Source organism: Lissotriton vulgaris, chromosome 5, assembly GCF_964263255.1.
Source record: "Lissotriton vulgaris chromosome 5, aLisVul1.2, whole genome shotgun sequence".
Taxonomy (NCBI): Eukaryota; Metazoa; Chordata; class Amphibia; order Caudata; family Salamandridae; genus Lissotriton; species Lissotriton vulgaris.
The window spans coordinates 1,011,768,663-1,011,789,180 of NC_141693.1; the positions used below are offsets into that span (position 1 = coordinate 1,011,768,663).

The window sequence follows — 20,518 nt, forward strand, 5'->3', positions numbered from 1 at the left end:
GAAAATGGCAAAAACTGGTCATTTTTTAGGTCGAGCATCAGCACACATGCGCTGTCTGCAAGACCTGGTGTCATCAATAATACCACTCTATTCCCTCCTGCTACTCACCATTGGTCAGTCTTTTGCGTTGCTCTTCTTTACTGCCTCATAATTGGTACAGCCCGCGATACCTCACTTCCCTTGTTCAGCAGAGGAGCACCGGCTAAGTAAAGTATTGTTACCCTTGCAGTGCTTTTCTATTACTTTAAGAGCACTACTTTTTTTTTTTTCCGCCCGGTGCTGCTTTTCGCTAGATTTATTTAGCAACACTTTTCAGAGGGACTCGTTCATTTATAATTATTTTTAGGCATGGGGAGATTGAGTAATTTATGCCTCCCACCTGACACAAACCTAGTTCTTCAACTTCAAAGTTGTCCGCTTTGGCCATTAAGCCGCATCCTTGCTAACTCTCTAAACAATCACTTGCAATGCAATAGGTCTTGCATTTGCGAGAGTTTGAGCTATTAGCATTGTACATGACAATGCCTTTAATTTATGTTTTAAAAACCAAAACGTAAATAAAAGGCATTATCATTTAGAATGAGAATAGCTGAAACTCAATGCGAGATCTATTGCGTTGGAAATGCTTGTCCTTTTTATGGCACTGCTTTGGTTTTCTTTAAGCTTTTTGTTCCTGGTTCTGAACTGTATCTGCTATATGCCCGTGTAAATTAACAATATAAGGCGTTTCTCTGTCCCATTAAAAGAACTAACAGACTGAGCAGCTGACAGCTTGGTTGGAGGGTGGGGGAGGGGCGGATGCTGTGACACAGCTCGGGCGATAGCACACAATAAGCACCTCGATGGTAGAAGATTATTTAATGAATCTGCATTTGATTACATCCAAGTGAGAGGAGGGGCCCTAAAGAGACCCTTTCTCGTTGCACCACCAACCCCCACCATCTCCTCCCCACAGTCAGGGTCGGATTGGGATCACAATTTGGCCCGGGCACTGACGGAAAAAGAGGCCCACATTTAAGGGGCGTGGCTCACATTTAAGGGGCATGACCCACATTCAAGGGGCGTGCCCTTTCGTAATACCAGTCGGGAGCCCCTGCTCCCGACTGGTATTACTGTGCTTCTGTCATTGCATCCAGATATGTAAAACAAGTAACATTACACCTACAAGCAGCCAGGACTATTGGCTTTGTCAATGGTTGTTAGTTGCATAAGAAAAATCAAACACCATTTGCACAGACAAGGAATGAAAGTAGGAGGATACTGTTCTTGTGCAGGACACAGAGCCAAGGTGACAATGGCCTACATGCTGAGCAACTAAAAAAAACAGCAAGGCCCCTTTCTGTCAAAATTATTCGAGCCCTCCAGCGTAGGAGCACCTGAATAGCAGCGAAGCCCCTGCTATTACTAACCTACTTAGCCCTCCCCAGACCTTCAGCTGAGGAGCATATGAACAGAGGTAAGGCCCCTGCAATTAGTAAATTAATCAGCCCTCCCCATCCCACCAGGCCTCAGGGCAATGTCCTGGCAGGGGAGCACAAAACACAGCTGAAGGGCCATCCACGTTAGCCAGGGGGAGGCTGAGGTGAAGATGGTGCAAGTTCCAAATATCACCTGGCCCCCACAGCCAGAAACCATCCTTCCTCGCCTGCTATGCCCTGAATGTGAAGGGCCCTGGGTGAGGTGTTAAGAGACTAACACTGTTTCTGGGCTGCGTGGGCCTCAGGGGGCCGAGGTGAAAATGGCTCAAAGGTCTGACCAAAACCTGGCCCCCAGGGAGGCCGATTCTTGCAAACAATCAGCCCTCCCCACCCCACCCTCAGCGTGATTTCTTGGCAGGGCAGGGGTGAAGGAGAGGCCACAGCTGATGATTGCTGTAGGGCCCCACAGCGAGGCTGCTTTCATTTCCCTGTCTCTGTGCCCTCTGCGGGCAGGTTTTTTTCTCCCCTGTGCCAGTCCACTCTCTGTGGACTGGGACAGGGGAGAAAAACCCGGCCCACAGAGGGCACTGAGACACCGGCCCTTCGGCCGATGCCCGAATGCCCACATTGCCAATCCGCCCCTGCCCACAGTGATGTCAGGGGGAGCACTCAGTCAGCCGATGCTACGTGCCTTATGCCTTCGCACCTCCCCTTTGACCCAAAATACATACCCACCTTGCATAGGGTGGCCATGTACCGCTTTTATGTTTCCAGGACTCTGGTTCATTCAACAAGCAAAGACATTCGGGGATTCGTAGTAAAATGTTAAACATATATGAGGTGTAAAGTGATAGTGTGGGTTTCTGAATATCAGAGTAACAATCACTAGAAATTTCTCAAGGATACTACTTTATTGGTGGAGAATGAAGGGGTGGCTAAAGTTGGATTCAGGGTGCCTAGAAGCGCTATACCTCCTGCATCATATAGGTCAACATGTTCCCCCCCCTAATGGTGATAAATAGCACATTGTACTCAGTTCAATCTGCATGTATGGTTCATCCCATGGAATTTTTCATGAATGTTTTATAAAAAAATAAATAAAAAAACGATTTAACCAAGACCAGGGTGCAATGGGTTATATGTGCATAAGGTAGACGAAGACCTGTCTGGTAGAAGGCGCTATATGAATGTAGCAAATCACTAAACCTTCTTCAAAGTACACGGGCAGCAGTTCAGGATCTTAGTGAGCAACACCAAGAGCACAGGCTCTTCGCCTATACCCCTTCAAGCAGGACTAACGACCAGAGAGTGCCTCTAGGCGCTTTACTTTACACTCGCTACTCAAGACCGATTGCATTTTTTTCTGATAAGATAGTAGGCAGATGCATCACACCTCGCGCTGCACTACCCTGCTGGGCAGGGCGCCTGTCAGTCATGACCCACAATCACAAAATGTCAAGCATTTATTATGCAATAGGTCCCGCATTTACACAAGTTTAAGCGTTTTGCATTGTAAATGACAATGCCTTTAATTTATGTTTTTAAACCCTTGAATGTGCATGGAATTCCTCCGCGGTGCGGGCGAATTCCACTTGTGCGCGATTCGGATGGCCAGGAGCCGTCCGCACACACCCACCGTGACTTCGAACGGTCGGGGGCCGTCCCATGCATGGAAAGGATTAAAAAGCAAAACATAAATGAAAGGCATTGTTCTTTACAATGCCAATTGCTCCAACTCGTGTGAATGCAAGACCTTTTGCATTGCAAATGCTTGTTTAAGTGGTAGTCCGTTTCCTATTCAATGGTTTCTATCTACTTGAAGTTTGTGGGACAAACTGGTGTGAAATCTGTGTTTCAACCAGGAGAGCTACACATTTCTGAAACGTAGGCCACCAAATACTGAATTCGACAAGGACTCATTTGTGTAGATCACTCAAGGTTTTCCCAAAGATACTAGGGGCCTGTTTTACGATGCAGGTCAGACTTTTGTCCGAATGGCACCGTGGTGGAAGCAGGACCGCCTGCCGGCAATCCAATGCAAAACCAAAGGGGATGATGGATGGAGTGTTGAACATTGCAAGCACTCACCCCAAGTCAACTGATCTGGGTTTAATCCATCATCATTCTTTAGCTCACTCTGCCACCCCAGTTCAGTCTGACCATGTACCTCATGGGAACCGTCCAGCCCGAACTGCCAAGCCATGTCTTCCCTGGACCGGAAACAAGCATCCTGGGACCGGTTTCTGGCTAATCAGCCATTATCAGCCAGGCTAGCTTGAATCCAGTGGCAAAGTGAGCAAAGGACCCACGTCTGGGCATACCCTGCCGACTTAGGGCGAACAAAGCAAAACCAAAGGGGATGATGAACGGATTGTTGAACATTGCAAGCACTGATTTGCATATGACTGGGTCCAAACTGGAATGGCATGGCGAGTAAAAAAACGATGGATTTAGGCCCAGATCTCTGTATTGGGGAGAATGTATGACATTTTTCTGCATTCTGCCCATCAATTGTTCTTTTTTCATTTGTCACCCCGAATGGGACGGGAATGCTCAGACGTGAGTCCCGTGCTCTCCATGCCACTGGAGTCAAGCTATCCTGGCTGATGAGGGCTGAAAGCCCGAAATGGTCCTAGGATGCTTGTTTCCAGTCCAGGGAGGACCTGGCCTAGCTGTTCGGGCTGGACTGTTCTCATTGGGCGCAGGGTCAAGACTGATTTGCATATGGCTGGGTCTAAACTGGAATGGCATGGTGAGCAAAAATACTATGGATTTAGGCCCAGATCTTTGTACTGGGGTGAATGTATGACATTGTTCTGCATTCTGTCCATCAATTGTTCTTTTCGCATTACAATGTGACTGTCTTCATGGCGATCACAATCTTTGAACTGCAAGCTGCACCCCACGCCACAGTACAAAATATACACATTTTAAACATCCCTGCAATGTGTGGCAGGCACCATGCAGGGCCTGCCACTTTGTGCAGGGATGTTTAGGGGACAAGAGCCCATATTGGAGGGCCAGGTGGGACGAGGGCCCTACTCTGGGCTCCGAAAGTCACTGTCCACCTGCCTTTTCATGGCGAGTTAACCGCTATGAAAGGGCCGGTGGAAAGGGACATCCTAATCCCTACAACTGTTCCTGAGCAGGCACTGCCCCATTGTAGGGAATAGGAATCCGACCGCCGCAGTGACTGGATACTTCATCCTGTTGGGCGTGGCAGTCTCTCTCCCCCCCCCCTCCCCCTCCACCCCCTTTCCATCCTAATGCGGCGGTTGGATCCTATGGGCTGGATGGCGGTGGGCCAGGAGCAGGGTGTGAGCGAGGTTAACAGGTTACTGGCTGTATAGGCAGCATTGTAATCTTTTATATTCCACTGCTGCTGCCAATTGCTGCTTGTCACTCGCTTATTGCTCACGTTCCGAGCCTTCATTGCACGCCGACTTGCTTGCCTAATCGCCTAACTGCGACAAACTGCCAAAAGCATCTTCGGGCTGGAGAGTGTTGACCTGTTGGCCACCATCATGCCATTTCAACTTAAAACTGCAACATAAAATGGCAAATCTCTGCTCATTGGGACAGCGAGGTTGAGGTATTCGGGTGGGGGCCCCAGGCATTTTGCTGTTTTAGTCTCCAGGCCTCGTTTAGTTGTCAATCTAGGACTACTGCAGACAAGGTACTGTGCTGTGTTCTACCTGTACCTATGCTAAAGGGAGTGTGAGAATGAGTGTGTGGTTGTTGCCAACCATCATGGAAAAAGTGTGCCTGACCCCCGCGGAAATGGCTCAGCTACATGTAGGTGCGGTTTGCTGCTTGGTTCGGTGTGCTCCTGATCTGGCCCCCTCTCCCTAGCCTGTGAAGGTCCTGCACCTTGCCTTGTTCTGCCTTGGTCCACCTTGTTCCACAACCCGTCTTTCTGCCAGAAGATTGAGACCTAATGTAGTGGGCGCAGTGGACATAGTAACTACAGTGCTCTTTCAGGGCAGTACTGTTTTTAAGCGTTCTGCACCCACTAACCAGTGCATATTTTTTGCTTACAAGGAAACTGTGCCATTAAAGAGACTGCGATCTGGGTGTATAATTCCTCCGATCCTGAATCAAAAAATAAAGAAATCCATCTGTGGCAACAGAAGCTCTCGGCAGTATTTTTACAGATCTCCTTCTTCTATTTCTGCCTTTTTTCACAAAATGTCTGAGGATGTTTCTCAGGAAGTGGTGGAAGCTCCTAGTTCCTGTCCTCTGGTGCCTCCATTTGTGGTTATGTCTTCTCTGCCCCGAGCTCATGCATGTTTAAAGGGGGTTAGTTTTGATTCTGGTACTTCAATGGTTGCAGAGTACAAGAGGATTTGGACAATCATGTGTTCGTTAAGCGCGACTACTCCCCCATAAGGGTCTCAAGGTGCTGGTTAGGAGGGGAGGTGCATGTTCCAGTCCATCAAGGAGGGAGTCTGTCCAAGAGCCATGTTTTGAGGTTACTCATGAAGATGGGGAGTAATGTTGTCTGTCTGTGGTGGAGCGGTAGGCGCGAAGAAGGAGCAGGTGCAGCCTCCCTATCTGGTCTTTCTGGCAAGGGGGAACCACAGCGTAGGAGAGCTGGGCTGATCGTAGGTTCTTTTGGGGTGCCTGGAATTCGAGTCGGCTGTTTAGGTATGCTGGTCCGGTGTTGTGGAGGGCTTGTGTGCGTGGGTGAGAATCTTGAACGTGATGCTAGCCTCGATGGGGAGCCAGTGGAGTGAGCGCAGGTGGTGGGAGATATGGCAGTGTCTTGGCAATTTGAGGACCAGTCTTGCGGTGGCGTTCTGGATGTTATGTAGTTTGCGGGTGAGGTTTTGTTTACTCCGGCATAGAGTGCGTTGCCGTAGTTGAGTCTGCTGGTGATGAGGCCGTGAGTGACTGTCTTTCTGTGCTCAAGGAGGAGCCATTTGAAGATCTTACATAGGAGGCGGAGGGTGTGGAAGCAGGAGGATGCAACAGTTGATCTGGTGGTCCATTTTGAGCTCTGAGTCCAGGATGATTTCAAGGTTGCGTACGTGGTCCGTGGGGGTGAGTGTGCTTCCGAGTGCACGGGGCCACCAGGTGTAGTTCCAGGCGGCGGGGTGTCTGCCCATGATAAGTACTTCTGTTTTGTCTGTGTTGAGTTGTAGGCAGCTGCTTTTCATCCATTCGGCGACAGGTTCCATTCCTTTTTGAAAGTTGTGTTTGGCTTCTTTGGGTTTGTTGGATAGGGAGAGGATGACTTGGGTGTCGTCTGTGTGTGAAACAATGTTGAGTCTGTGGGTTCTGACGATGGGGGTGAGCAGAGCCATGTAGATATTGAAGAACTTGGGGCTGAGGGAGGACCCCTGGGGGACTGCGCAAGTGGTTGATGCAGGGTCCAAGAGGAAAGTAGGGAGTCTTACCCGCTGCGTTCTGCCGGAGAGGAAAGAGTGGATCCAGTCGAGGGCCTTGTCCTGGATCCCTGCTTCGTGGAGTCTGCGTGTTAGGGTGCAGTGGGAGACTGTGTTGAAGTCCGCTGAGAGGTCGAGGAGGATGAGGCCTACTGTTTCTCCTCTGTCCAGGAGGGAGCGGAAGTCGTCTGTTGCAGCAAAGAGGGCAGTTTATGTGCTGCGTTTTTTTCTGAAGCCGGATTGGGAGGAGTCAAGGATGTTGTGCTCTTTGAGGAAGGTGGCGAGTTGGCTGTTGATGGCTTTCTCCATGACCTTCTCTGGGAACGGGAGCAGGGAGATAGGTCTGTAGTTTTTGAGGTTGGTGGGATCCGCTGAGGGCTTCTTCAGGAGGGGTTGATCTCTGGGTGTTTCCAGTCGTCGTGGAAGGAGGCTTTTGCCTGGGAGCGGTTGATGGTGTGGTGAAGGATGGGTACGATGGTGTCGGCAGCTCTGTTCAAGATGTGGTGGGGGCAGGGGTCCTTGGGGTGTAGCAGGGTTTCCGTTCTCCCACAGAACTGTGCATAGAGATCTAGAACCTCAGTGAGTTAGGATGATCCAAAACTCATCTCAGTGTCAGAAATCCCCTTACCTAGCTAGCTACAGTGTCTCATGGCTCATTATGGAATGATCCATGTCTTAGACAAACCAGAACATGAACTTTAGAATACCTCAGGAATCGTGGAACACATGAACACTCTTTCGTTATATAATCATTTCAAACCAAAACTGAGAGTCAAAGAACACAAGTGCAAGTTTGAAATATTTATTATTCAATGCAAAGTTCTCAAACGCAGTATCTTGTATAATACCAAAATGCAGATTATAAAAATCAGAGTCAGCAGCATAGTCACTAATCCATAGTAAGCAAAAGGTGATAGCATGTTACAATGCAAAATCTATAGAAATCTATATCACCTATATTTCGCGCACCCTATTTTAGCATATTATTTTATATCTGAGAAGGTCTCATTCGGGCTTTAGCAGGGCGAACCCATACCTCTAAATGTCAGTAGGAGTAGATCACATCAACAGCTACCAGCTCTCTTCATGCGCAGCACCAAGTGTCTACGTTCATTCCGTGTAACTCTATCTTAAACCCGCGTAGAGCCCAAAATGTTGGCATCAACATTATTTGTGTTATGTCTAATGTGGTGCGAGGATCAGGCCTCCCAGCAACCTTGTGTTAGGTTAATTTTAGAGTGTGCAGCTCTCAGTGTGCAGACAGTTGTACCAAGTGTACCAGGCAAAGCTGATAGCATAGAAATAACATATTATTCTCAAATAAACCACCTCACCGCTTCTAGGGTGAAAGCGACAACAACAAGTATGTGTCGTGTGCAAAACTGAAGCCGAAGGAAAAAAGGCTGTTTAAACATGTAATGCACTCATGCTAACTTAACGCAATATATGTAACGAAGTATCCATATGACAGGGGGGCCCCGGAGTGGATTGACTTCGGCTTCTGTAAGACTTCGGTGGTGAGGGCTGTTTAGCTGTTAATCGTTGGCTTCAGGGTGTCGGGTGGCTGGTGAGAGTTCATTGTGTTGGTTACCTTTGTCAAAGTTGTCGTAAATGTTCTTAATTTTGTGGTGGAAGAAGGTGCTGAGTTTGTTGCAGAGGTCCTGTGAGGGAGAAATGTCAGTAGACTCGCTGGTGGGTTGGGCGAACTCCTTGTTGATGCTGAAGAGTTCTTTGCTGTTGTGCATGTGTGTGGAGATTCTGTCTTCGATCGCTGTTTTTCTAATATTTCTGATGAGTTGGTGGTGGATGTTGTGGGTGGCTCTGAAGTTGTTGTGGGCTTCTGTGGATTTGGAGTTCCTCCAGGCCTTTTCGAGGCGGCGGCATGTGCGTCTGGACTCTCGAAGTTCGGTGGTAAACCATCTAGCTTTCTTGGCGTGTGTGTTGTCTTTCTTCTTGAGGGGGGCTATGGTGCTGGCGTTGTCGGATTTCCATCTGTGCAGAGTTTGTGCTGCGGTGTTGGGGTCGTCGTCTTCCGCAGTGGTTGGGGTGGAGTTGCCGAGTGAGGCGGTGAGCTGGTCGTCTGTGATTAAGGTCCAGTTTCTTCGTGGGAGCAGGTGCTGGTGTCTGTGGATGGTGGGTGTTCTGAAGGTGAAGTGGATGCATCGATGGTCTGTCCACGGGAGTTCGGGGGAGTGGCTGAAAGTGATGGACTTTCCTGTTGCGAAGAGGGGGTCGAGGGTGTGTGCTGCTGAGTGCGTGGGTTCGGTCACGATCTGGCAGAGTCCAATGTTGTGAAGGTTGTCTCCCAGCCGGGTGTAGTTGGTGGATGCGATGGCTTGCGGGGAGATTATGTCGGTGATGGAGTTGATGAAAGGTCCGGGGGGTCGGTAGATAAGAGTTCCTTGGAGGGTGGTGGTAGGGTTGGCCTCTATCTTGAAATGTAGCTGTTCCATCAGGTCTTTGTGCTCTTTGGGGAGTGTGCTCAGCTGGAGGGTGAATTTGTGGACTATGGCGATTCCTCCTCCTCCCGGGCGGGTGGGGCGGTCCTGCCGGGAAATCTTGTATTCTTGGGTAATGGCGATGGCGATGTCCGGTCCCGAGGTTGTGTTGGTTCAGCTTTTGGTGAAGAATGCTACATCCGGGGTGGTGCTGTCTAGGAGGTCCCAGATTTCGGTGGTGTGGTTGTGGAGTGATCGGACGTGGAGGAGGATGCATTGCAGGGTCTTTCTGAAAAACTATTGTTTATTAATTATTAAGAAGTAAGACCGAGGCACAAAGGTTACTGGCTTAACAGCCTGATTCTTAATAGATTGTAATCCAAGTTGCTGGTGCTTGGTAATTCCTCAATAAAGCTCATTCCAGTAGTAGTCTTTAGCCAATTGTAGCAAAAAATAGCTTTCCAAAATTTCTGTTATCCTGAGCTTCTGGTAATTTTGTTATACAACAGTACATATTATATAAACTGCCTTTTTATATTCCGGAATTATTTGGAAATGAATGTAATATTTTAAACAGATGAATTTTAAATTATATTATTTTAAACAGATGAATTTTAAATTATATTAGCTGTTTTGACCGAAGTTATTATTCATAAAGATATATACTGTTGGGCATTTTAACATTGCTTTGTATGGTTTTTTTCCAGTGTTAAACTTTATTCAGCCAAAAGGACATAAAATCATCTTTGACTGATATTAAATTTGAACTCTAGGATTTTCAAAAGTGATTTAGAGTTAGTAAAGGATCCAAGAGAGATGGGCCAGGTAGATGGTGACAAGGCAAGAATGTTTCTGTTGATTACCAAGTTTTCTGCCTCTTCAATAGCAATCTTGAGTCCGTTTTTGTTCTTCCATTTTTACCTTTTGATAGGCACTATGCATCAAGTTGAGTCTCTGGACCGTTAAAGCAGAAAATGAGCTCTGTCATCGGCGTAGGGGGACAGCAGTGGAGGCGGAAGAGGAGAGAAACTCATTAAACATCAACTTTTGTTATCTTGAGGAAAACCATTCCAAAAGCTTTGACGTATTGATCAAAAATAGACCGCCACTCCACTCTCATCCACACCCTGAAGCTTCGAATGAGATTCATGCGAAAAGTCCTTAATTGGTTCTTTTTCTATCTACGCATATCACAAAGGGAGAGTTGGAGGTGCACCACTGCATATCCTCCAGCGAAACAACAACTACAAAACTATGCGATGGCAGATGCTCTAGTTCCTAACTTGGCACTCAAACTATTTTTAGTCAGTAACAGCTCTATTGATGGTCAACAATGAGGTATTATCAACCTTATAGTGCCAATTAGATCTAATGAGGGAGCCTCACTCACTGATAGTGGCATGCTTTTTCCTTGGTAACCTCTTCCCACCCTGGTAAGATACTACCAGGGCAGACTCGACTTCTGTAAGAGGGAGTTCCTAAAAAAAGTAAACTGTACAGAAAGGGATCTAGATCAGCTAAAAATACCTTACGGTAGACCCAGGATTACTGTAAGGTATTTTTAGCTGAGTATACCCAATTGTTGACCATCAGTTGGGCTATTGCTTACTAATTGATGGGTACCAAGTTAGGCACTACAGTGTCTGACATAGCATTATTTTGCGCTTCAACACCCCATCAGGGTTACAAGCGCTATATAAATGCAACCCTTTCCCTTTTCTACCCCTCCCCAACCCTTCTCAATCCAAATAACTGACTGACATATCCACCACTCAAATTACTTCATATTTCACTATACCAATTTTAAACACTAATCCTTTATGGGTTCGAGAGTAGCGTGCCACTTGCCAGAAAAGTGCTTCAACACCCACCAGGGGTAACAGCTGCTATATAAAATGCAAACCTTTCTTCCCCTTCTATTCTTCCGCTATCCTTCTCACTCCAAATAACCGACTCATATCCCACACTCAAATTACTTTCATATTTCACCATACTAATTTACCACTAATTCTTTATGGGTTTCAGAGTAGCGTGCTTCAACACCCCATCAGGAGTAACAAGGGCTATAAATACAAACCCTTTTCCCTCTTCTATCCTTCTGCCATCCTTCCGAATCCAAATAACTGACTAACATATCCACCACTTAAAATGTACTTGCATTCAACACTAATTCTCTATGGGTCCAGGAGTAGCGTGCTACTTGCTGAAAAAGTGCTCTGACGCCTCGTCAGGGGTGGAAACCGCTATACAAATGCAATTACAATACAATACAATACAATAGTTGAAGGTCTCCTAAGCTCCAGACATCCATTGCCTCAGAGACTGCTTGAACTACATCCATTCCTTGATGTCCAACTACTGAAGCTTACCTGCACAAAAACAGTATTCCTCCTATTTGCCAAGAACATGGAACAACTAATTCAAAACAGGCTCAACAACATGAACCAGGATGGATTTGAAGCCCAACATTTACCAAACGGCAAGCCACTCTGAGTCACCACACCAACTTAAATCTGAAAGAGCACACAGCTAAGAATATCAAGACTGTCTAAAAGTAATACCATTCCTCCCTGAAAGCAAATTGTATTGGAAGAACTAATGGTATATTTAATCACTAGATCTAAATTGAAGACCCCACAATTATAAATACAGTGCACTGTAAACACTGTAAAAATGTTAAAATAATACAGGCAATACACTTTATCCAGAAAGAAAGATATTTTGTCTTTTGGTAGCCATATGAATGATAACACTACAACATAATCTGGTTCTCAGTATATCTAAAACAACTACACTGATTATTATAAAAACAGCGAGAAGGCACGTTATAAAGAAAATAAAATCAACATTTCTAGCGTTCTTAAAATATCCTTTAAATTGTCTAGAACAACTTAATGTCTACTTCTATACTATACTATACTAAAAAAGCATGGAAGACAGAGCAACTGGCAGTCTAGAGTTTCTTAGGAAGAAGAGACTCGCTACATAACTTGTTGGCTGCAAACCTGTACCCCAGATTGCAGTGAGCAGAGTCCAGGAAGTGGTGAGGAGACAGACTAGTGCTGTCTCTTCCCAAAACAAAAGTTGTTTAAAAAACGATTTTCCCTTTTTGTGATTACTTTCTTTGCTTTCTGTTGTTACTGTTTAAAATTGCAGTTTTGACCTGCCTGTGATTGCATATTTTATCACCTGTTTTGTGTTTCAAACTTGTGGGTTTTCCCTGCCCATGATTGCTTGCATTTAACGTGTTGAATTGTGGGATTTGCAGTCCAACCTCTGTAGTTTGTCCCTCTCATTCCTCGGTGACAAATCTGTTTTCCCTCCAAATTTCTTCTTTGCTCTGTGCTAAGACCTGTTTGTTAAAAAGGTGCCCCCCCACCACCATTTTGTGTTCACAAGCCAATGAGGCCAGCCCAACCCCCCCCCCCCCCCAGGGTGCTTCTGTGAGCGGTCTGTTTAAACTGTATTTACTGGGACCTGTGCACTTCGTTTTTTGGCCAGCAGGGGGGGTAAAGTTCTATTCAAACAGTATGGTTAGATTTCGAGTTAGTTAAGCCTTTACCTGCAGAAATCCAAAGTGTGGATTGAGCCTGTCTGTCTCCTAGAAGATTAGAAGATTCTGAACAGGAGAAGCAGCTTCCAACTCCCTGGCCAGCAAACCTTGTCTGAGGTTGCTGGGACCTTATATGGTCTGCTAGTGGTTGGCACATGTGTACACTGGTAGTTGTATCTGGTGCTTCTATTGGGTTAGGGTTAATGTCCTCATTGGTTGGGTATTTGGGTGATCTGATTGGTTTCTGGGTCTGTGATTCAATCATTGTAGGGTTGGGACTAGGGCTAGGATTTTTATTGGAAGTAGGGACTAGGGCTTCCTATGTTATTGGTTGTTGGGAGTAGGGTGGGACTAGGGCTAGGGTTAGACCTTTAATTGGAAGTAGCTGTTTAGGCCTTCTGGTGTGATTGGTTGTTGGACTAGTTGTGGGACTAAGAGTATGGTTAGGCTTTCTATTGGAAGTAGGGACTAGGGCTACCTGTACCATTGGCTGATTGGACTTGTGTTGGGACTACTGGTAGGGCTAAGGCCTTTATTGGATGTAGAGATCAGGGTTTTTGTACTGATTCGATGCTTGGACTAGGGCTAAGATTGGCTGTAAGGTCCTGGTCTCTATTGGTTCTAGATTTTAGGGCTAGTGTTGTGATTGGATAGTGTTAGGGCTAGGGTTCACATTGGCAGAAAGGGTCACCTGATTACTAGGGCTATGAAAAGGCCTGGCTTAGGGCGTTTCAGCCCGGGCGTCGAGGGTAAGGGCAGAGAGGACAAGGCCAGTTCCCTGTTTGAGCCTGTTAAGGAACGAGAGGACAAGGGCAGTTCCCTGTTTGAGCCTGTTCGAGAATGGTCAGGACTAGGGCCAGAATCTGTGTGTCTGTTACTTGTCTCCTGAAAAAGCATATCCAATGCACTACCCTATTTCTCATCCTGTGCCTCTATCAATATATTTAATCTAAATATACTTACTCCTTTATGTATCTATATTCTTTCAATGTACTTATGGATCTACATATGTATCACATTCTTCTAATTTAGCATTTCCAATGCACTACCTTATTTCTCAGCCTATACTTAGTTCAATATATCTTCTAGCCCAACCTACTGACTCATCTCAAACTTCTTTCTACTACTCCTTCCAATGCACTACCTTAAACCTCTATCAATATATCCTCTGCATCCACTCTCTCATTTATCTAAAACCTCATACCACTACTATGATCGCCAAAATAACCCTTTCTAGACTCTCTCCTGCTCTACCCCTCCTTGCATCATCCGACCCCTCTTTTTACTACACCGATCCCCTAAAATAAACCTTTCTAAACTCTTCCCTCTGACTCTTCCCTTCCAACTCCTTTTTACTCATCCAAAAGCCTCTTCCTACTGCTAAGACCGAAAAGAAAAAAAAATCCTTGACTCTTTTACCCCTCCACTATCCTTTTCAATCAAAATTAACAGACTAACATGTTCATTTCTCAAATTCCATATCCAACTATACTAATATACTGCCCAAATAACTGAATAACATATCTACTACTCAAATTACTTCATATTTATACTATACTAATTTTCAACACTAATCCTTTATGGGTTCCGGAGTGGCGTGCTACTCGACAGAAAAGCGCTTCAACACCCATCAGGGGTAACAAGTGCTATATGAATGCAAATCTTTCTTCCTCTTTAATCCCTCGGCTATCCTTCTCACTCCAAGTAACAGACTAATATCTACCACTGAAATTACCTCATATTTCACCATATTAATTCACCACTAATCCTTTATAGGCTTCTTGAATAACGTGCGTCAAGCGATAAATAAATACAAACCCTTGTCCTCCTCTATCCTTCTGCTATCATTCCAAATCCAAATAACTGACTAACCTATCCACCACTTAAAATGTACTTGCATGTTTCACTATACTAATTCAACACTAATCCTCTATGGGTCAAGGAGTAGCGTGCTACCCGCCGAAAAAGCGCCTCGTCGGGGGTAGTAACCGCTATATAAATGCAATTACAATACAATCACTAGGTGGTAGACCCCATAAAATTTAGAATAGGGCATATCTACCACAAAGCAACCTGAGCTCAGATTACAGGCAGTCAAACAACTGTCTTCATCACCCAGTTTACCTGTTTATGCATAATGCTCCTAACTTCCCCAGAGTGTCTTACCCGAGCTGTCTGCAGACCTATGACCTTATACTGAATGTTGACACGTGGCTGCAGCTAATTTTCCAGAAACATTACAGGGACTCCCTCCTTTTGGGAAACTTAATTCACAGATGTGTTAAAAAAAAAAAGCAGCACTCCAAGCTTTTACAAGTATAACCCATCTTTTGCAGAGAAATATGTACTTTTGATTTCTAAATTACGTCTAGAATGCCCGTGTTGCTGGTGTGCTGCATGCTAGAGGAGGGTGTTTTTAATTTTCTGAACCTGTTGAACTTAGTGTTGGGCTATTTAAATTATTTTGGACAGTATAAACATTTCATTTTCTGTGATCTGATTATGGGATCCTGTGAGATAATTCTGAGAGATAAAAGGGTGAATACTTTATTGTGTATTGTATTATTTCTAATGCACAGATTTTGTTTTCCAATAGATGACCACATTAGAGGCTGTTGAGTCATCTGAATCGTTGGCTGCTGTTGCATACCTGCTCAACCTTGTCCTAAAACGGTGAGGCATTAGCATTTATTCAATAGTTTGTTTAGTGCTAGGAATTTAGTGTTAGTTACTATTTTAACTCCAGTCAGGAAACATTTTGGAAGAAAATTGCTAGGCATTGTAAAATGAGGTTAAAATGTTATTTTGGGAGCAATACTACGGAATAAAAATTGGAGTACAACGTGGCTGATATATTAATCAATGTTAAATCATGGAAGTTTAAAAAATCAGCTTAGGTTGTCGTCATCTCAGGTGAACTAGTTAGTACCATTTTCGTCTTCATAAGCCTGTATAATGTTTAACAGGAATATGGTGCTACTTGGGAGGTGTTTTTTTATTTTTTTATTTCAGAACTATTAAGACATTTTCTTCATGTTGCCTCTCTCTCTCCTTTTGAAGTTCTGTGCCATTGAAGTAGTGCAGCAATATATTTTCATGTTTTGTACTGCTTTGTACATGGGAAGAGGGTGGATTGCCTTTACCATATAGGATTGCTGCCTTTGCTTTGAGTGGTTAGTAATCTCCTCTCTTAGCAAACGCAGAGTTATAAAGGTGACCTCCATTGTGGCAGGCATATATGCCCAGTCAGGCAAGGCACTGTCTGGCCCTTTCCATAGACTCATATAATGTTCTCAATGAAGCACTACCTCTTCTACTGTTAACAAATGCTGTTTTCTGGACACCAGTCCTTTAAAATGTGTGGCTGAACTGTGCTCACTGGCACAGTTTCCATCATCCTGTTTCTTTCTTTTGTGTAATGTGTGTGATCTTCCTCTCGATTTTGAATTGAGGTACAAAATATGTTAAGAAAATGTTAAATTTTGGAGTAACTGTTGTACTCCTAGTAACAGGACCACTCCGTTTACAAAGGCTGACCTTTTGGTCTGAAATTTTGCCACACTCTAGGAACAATGTGCTGGTCTCTATTGAGTTAACAAAGGAGAGTTTTAGAGATGCGAAGAGCTAGCAAGGTATGAATGAGAAGACCTGTTCTCAGTCTCATGGCATTATAGCTGTAAGACAGTTTCCACTATTGTTAATAAGGTTTTTATTTTACCGCCCAGTTTTTAATTTGAGAAGGCCTAAGGGTGCTGCAACATGAGAGTAAACTGTTTTGCAATGGTAATGGCTGACTGTTTTAGGGTAAAGTATCCACAATCTAAAGAAAAAGCTACCAAGATCTAGAATACAAGAACGAACCTCTCTCTACCTTGTAGCATCCCCTTTGTTTACTACTCTATATTTCCATGCTTTCTTCAGGGTTCCAGGCCCCGTGCTGATAAGAAAGTTTTCAGATACCTCGAAAGCCTTTATGAACATCATGGCCTCCCAAGCAAGCACTGGATGCACGTCTTCACTCCGCTGGGTAAACAATGAGTAGTGCAATTGTGGCATGATTCTTGTTTTTTTCTTGACCTTTCTCATGTCGTAAACTCTGTTTCATAAACTTTGTTCCAAATCCTATGGTGTGAATGTACCTTATGCTATTGACTGTTTCAGATAATCAGTATGCCTAAATTGAATTGAAGGTTCCTTATGTGAATTAGCCTGTGTTGGCCTACAGGTCTTAATCTAGATAAAAATATGTTTGCATCATGCCATTACAAGGAGCCTCCAGGCTTGCACCATTGGCTGATTCAGTATAAAAAAAAGGATGAAGAGCCATTTGATGGATTACACTTTTAATACCTAGTTCTTCGTCCATAGAATAATTTGGAGTTTGTTATAGGGGTTCTAGCAAAGATCTTAACGAAATGGTTATATACAGATGCAAGTATATATCTTGCTTAAGGTTTCCTTATTTCCCTATAGAATCAAGGAGAGAAATGGGTCTACAAGTATGGGGACTATTTTGGCAGTCAAAAAAAACATGAAATTGCCCATGGGCAAGAACATACTTATCCAAATAATAGAGTTGATAAATCTCACCTGCTTACTAAATTATGGAGTCCTGTTCTTTAATATTTGAATAAAGATTACAGGGGTAGGATGTGTTCACAAACTCTGCAAGCTCTGGGACTGTCTGACCCCACTCTTCTATCTTGATTTGGATCCTTCATAGTTCTGGAAAATGGATGAGCTATAAATTGTAAATATCCTTACTCAATATATGGGTGGTCCGGTGGGTTGGGGGAGGGTTTGGGAAATTGGGAGGGGGGCTGGTAGTTTAATGTCTTCACCCATTGCAGCAAGTCTGTAGTTTATGTAGTGTCCCCTCCATCTCCCAAAACACTGCATTCTGTTCCAGGAATTCCTTTATGGTGAAACTAGTTTATGAATGGAAGGAATTGTTGCATCTGTCTCAAATGGAAAGAATTGAACATTCAACCTCATGATGTGTGCTTTAAAGATGAGCTTGTCCTCTGTGTCCCAGGGGTTTTGTTTTTTGCCACAGGAGGTGGTACATTGAAACAGATGAACAGTTGAGGAATGGTGTTGATGGAGATAAATCTGTAGCATGAGCTCCATAGCAGGTCCTCAGTCTTATCCTTGTACAGATTGTGACTGCAAAAGTTCATAAAGGTGGCCCTTGTGCCTTTTCCATGTCTTAGAGTGGCAAAGTAATTTTGAGAGCTATTGGCACTTCAAAAAAATAAGCATGCCATGCTCATCAGTGTTTTAAGATCCGAAAGAGTGTCTATAAATATATTGGAATGATAGTTGACAAAGTTGGCAACTTTGTGCAACAAAGAAACACCATAAAAAGGAAAGGCCTGGTACTAGCAGTATCATGAAAGAGTCTAAAATCAAAATCAACAGGCCACCATTCTCCCTTCTCCTCAGGGAAGTGCACACCAAACTCCTACTAACAATATCATGGCAGCGAGCTCCAAAGAGGCAGGGATGCCAAAAACCTAGCAGCACACTAGTGAAAGCATACAGGATGGTCTTCAGCCTACCCAAGTACATGTTACCAGCGCAAATAAGGCTGGAGTTTGGTCTGCAAAAGCATCCCTTGCGAGGTGAGTAGCTCCAACAGAAGGACTCATCGCCCGTCCGAGCATATCTCAAGGAATCCTTGGCTAGGACGGTGTTGACCGAGCAATGGAGAATCCCAACCAGCCACTCTGTGTTCAGAAAATCAGTGTAGAAATAAATAAACTCCTCTCTTCAGTGGAAGATAAGGCGGCATTCTCGGCTAAAGCTCATGTCTGATGGCATTAAACTCCTATATTGCATCATCACCCCAGATATGCTTCAGCCTTGGCTTTCCTTGATTCATCAAAGAGCAATTTCTGAAATATAGTCTGGGGCTCCTACCTTGTACATCCGATCTTCCCCACTGGCTGAGAGAATCCACACCAAAGATCTGCTTGTGTGGCATTGCCATTGAGTATTTACCGCACCTGCTATGCACCTGTAAGGTGTTGCTGGATGAAAGAATAAAAATGCTGAAAGCACCCTTCAACCAAAGATGGATCAGTTCGCGGAGACAGGCTGTGAAGACCTGCTTCTCTCTAGACGAGACACGGCTGAACTGGCGATTGGTAAAAATGTCTTGCACTGGTGCTTAGAAAAATGCCATAGGACACATTAGGCTGATCATATTTTTTCTCTCCTGGCACCTTGCACTTACAATCTACTACCGCCTAATAATTTGTAATTATTAAATTGAAGGTAGACAGAAGGTATTACTCTGTAGTACGGCACTTAAGAGGATTGGAATGATTCTAGCAGAATGCTTCAACAGCCGGCAAAACAAATAACTAAAACCAATTGTGTGTTGGGTTAGATTTAGGTGTCACAATTCACTTTGGACGAAGGAGTAATTCATAGTGCACTGTAGCTATGCTATTTTCATGTTAATTCACCCACTGTGCTCTTTTTTTCATTTGCCTGTCCTTTCTGTTGAAGACAGCAGCAAATGCCATCTCTTTGATTGAAAGTTTCAAGCAAGTATTTATTTCCAGCACCTACAGTGGCAATTTCTCTCAAACAGTGCTGCTGCTCCAGTAATGTGTTTTTGAGTTGGGTAGTGGATTTTGGTCCTGCTAGAAGCACTGCAGAGAGTTGGAACTTGGGTAAAACAAGAGTGAGATGTACATGTACCGCATCACTTTCTGCTCTGTGAGCGTGACCTTACCAGCAGAGGTGGTGCAGTGTGAAACAAATTCTGCCTATTTGTATGTATCTTTTATGCTCTGTTTCCTAAGAATTATTTCTTCGTTTACAGATCCTGTCATGTCTGGCGATATTGTTGCGGAAACAGGATCCAACTGTTTGGAGTTACCCTTCAACTCTGCAGGTTTACCATGGATTACTCAGCTTCACAGTGCATGCCAAGCCAAAGGTACAAGTTAATTGAAGTGTGTGAGTTGTAACGGTTTGTTATGTGGAAGACAGGTGGAAGCAAGTGATCCATTCCAGAGCCACAGAGTTAAACACTTTATTTATTCTTTTAATACAATCCAAACAAATTACACAAATTTCAAATGGTACATTTTTGGTTACACCGTAAATTTATAATTTACGCAGCACCTTGAAATTACTATAACTTTATTTATTTTTTTAAATACAAACCAAATGTAAACTAAACAAAAATTATAAATTCTAAACTTACACCTTTTAAATGAAAATGTACGCAGCCCCTTCAAATTAGTTTAACTCGCACACCTCCATACACAGTGTATTGAACTCAGTAGCCCGACTACATTACTCTCGCCTTCTCCGGGTCCTATTTATACCCTTTTATATACTATTTGTTACATCATCTAAAATAATAACATTTACAGTAACACTTATAACATTGCAAATCACATAATTTGTGAGAATGCAGTGCTTGTTGGAGTGGGGAGTTCTTGTTAATGTAGTGTGGCTACCAAACTCAATACACTGTGTATGGAGGTGCGCTAGTTAAAATAATCTCAAGGGTTGCGTAAATGATGAATTAGAGGCATAAGTTTAGAATTTAGAATTTTTGTGTAGGTTACGTTTGGTTTGTATCTAAAGAATAAACAACATTATAGTAATTTGAAGGTGTTGTGTACTTTACAAATTTAGTGTAGAAATGTAACTTTTGAATTTGTATTCTTGAGACCAGACAAGGCTGCCCCTCTCCCC

General features: G+C 44.1%; 1 protein-coding gene across 1 annotated transcript in view; it reads left to right on the plus strand.

Moving 5' to 3' along the window:
* Positions 1–20,518, plus strand: part of RRP12 (ribosomal RNA processing 12 homolog) — a 438,408-nt gene that overhangs the window by 36,176 nt on the left and 381,714 nt on the right. The window contains exons 4-6 of the mRNA XM_086922631.1: positions 15,393–15,469; positions 16,718–16,823; positions 19,632–19,748. Of these exons, the coding sequence (XP_086778757.1) occupies positions 15,393–15,469; positions 16,718–16,823; positions 19,632–19,748 (300 nt within the window). The remainder of the gene's footprint in view (positions 1–15,392; positions 15,470–16,717; positions 16,824–19,631; positions 19,749–20,518) is intronic.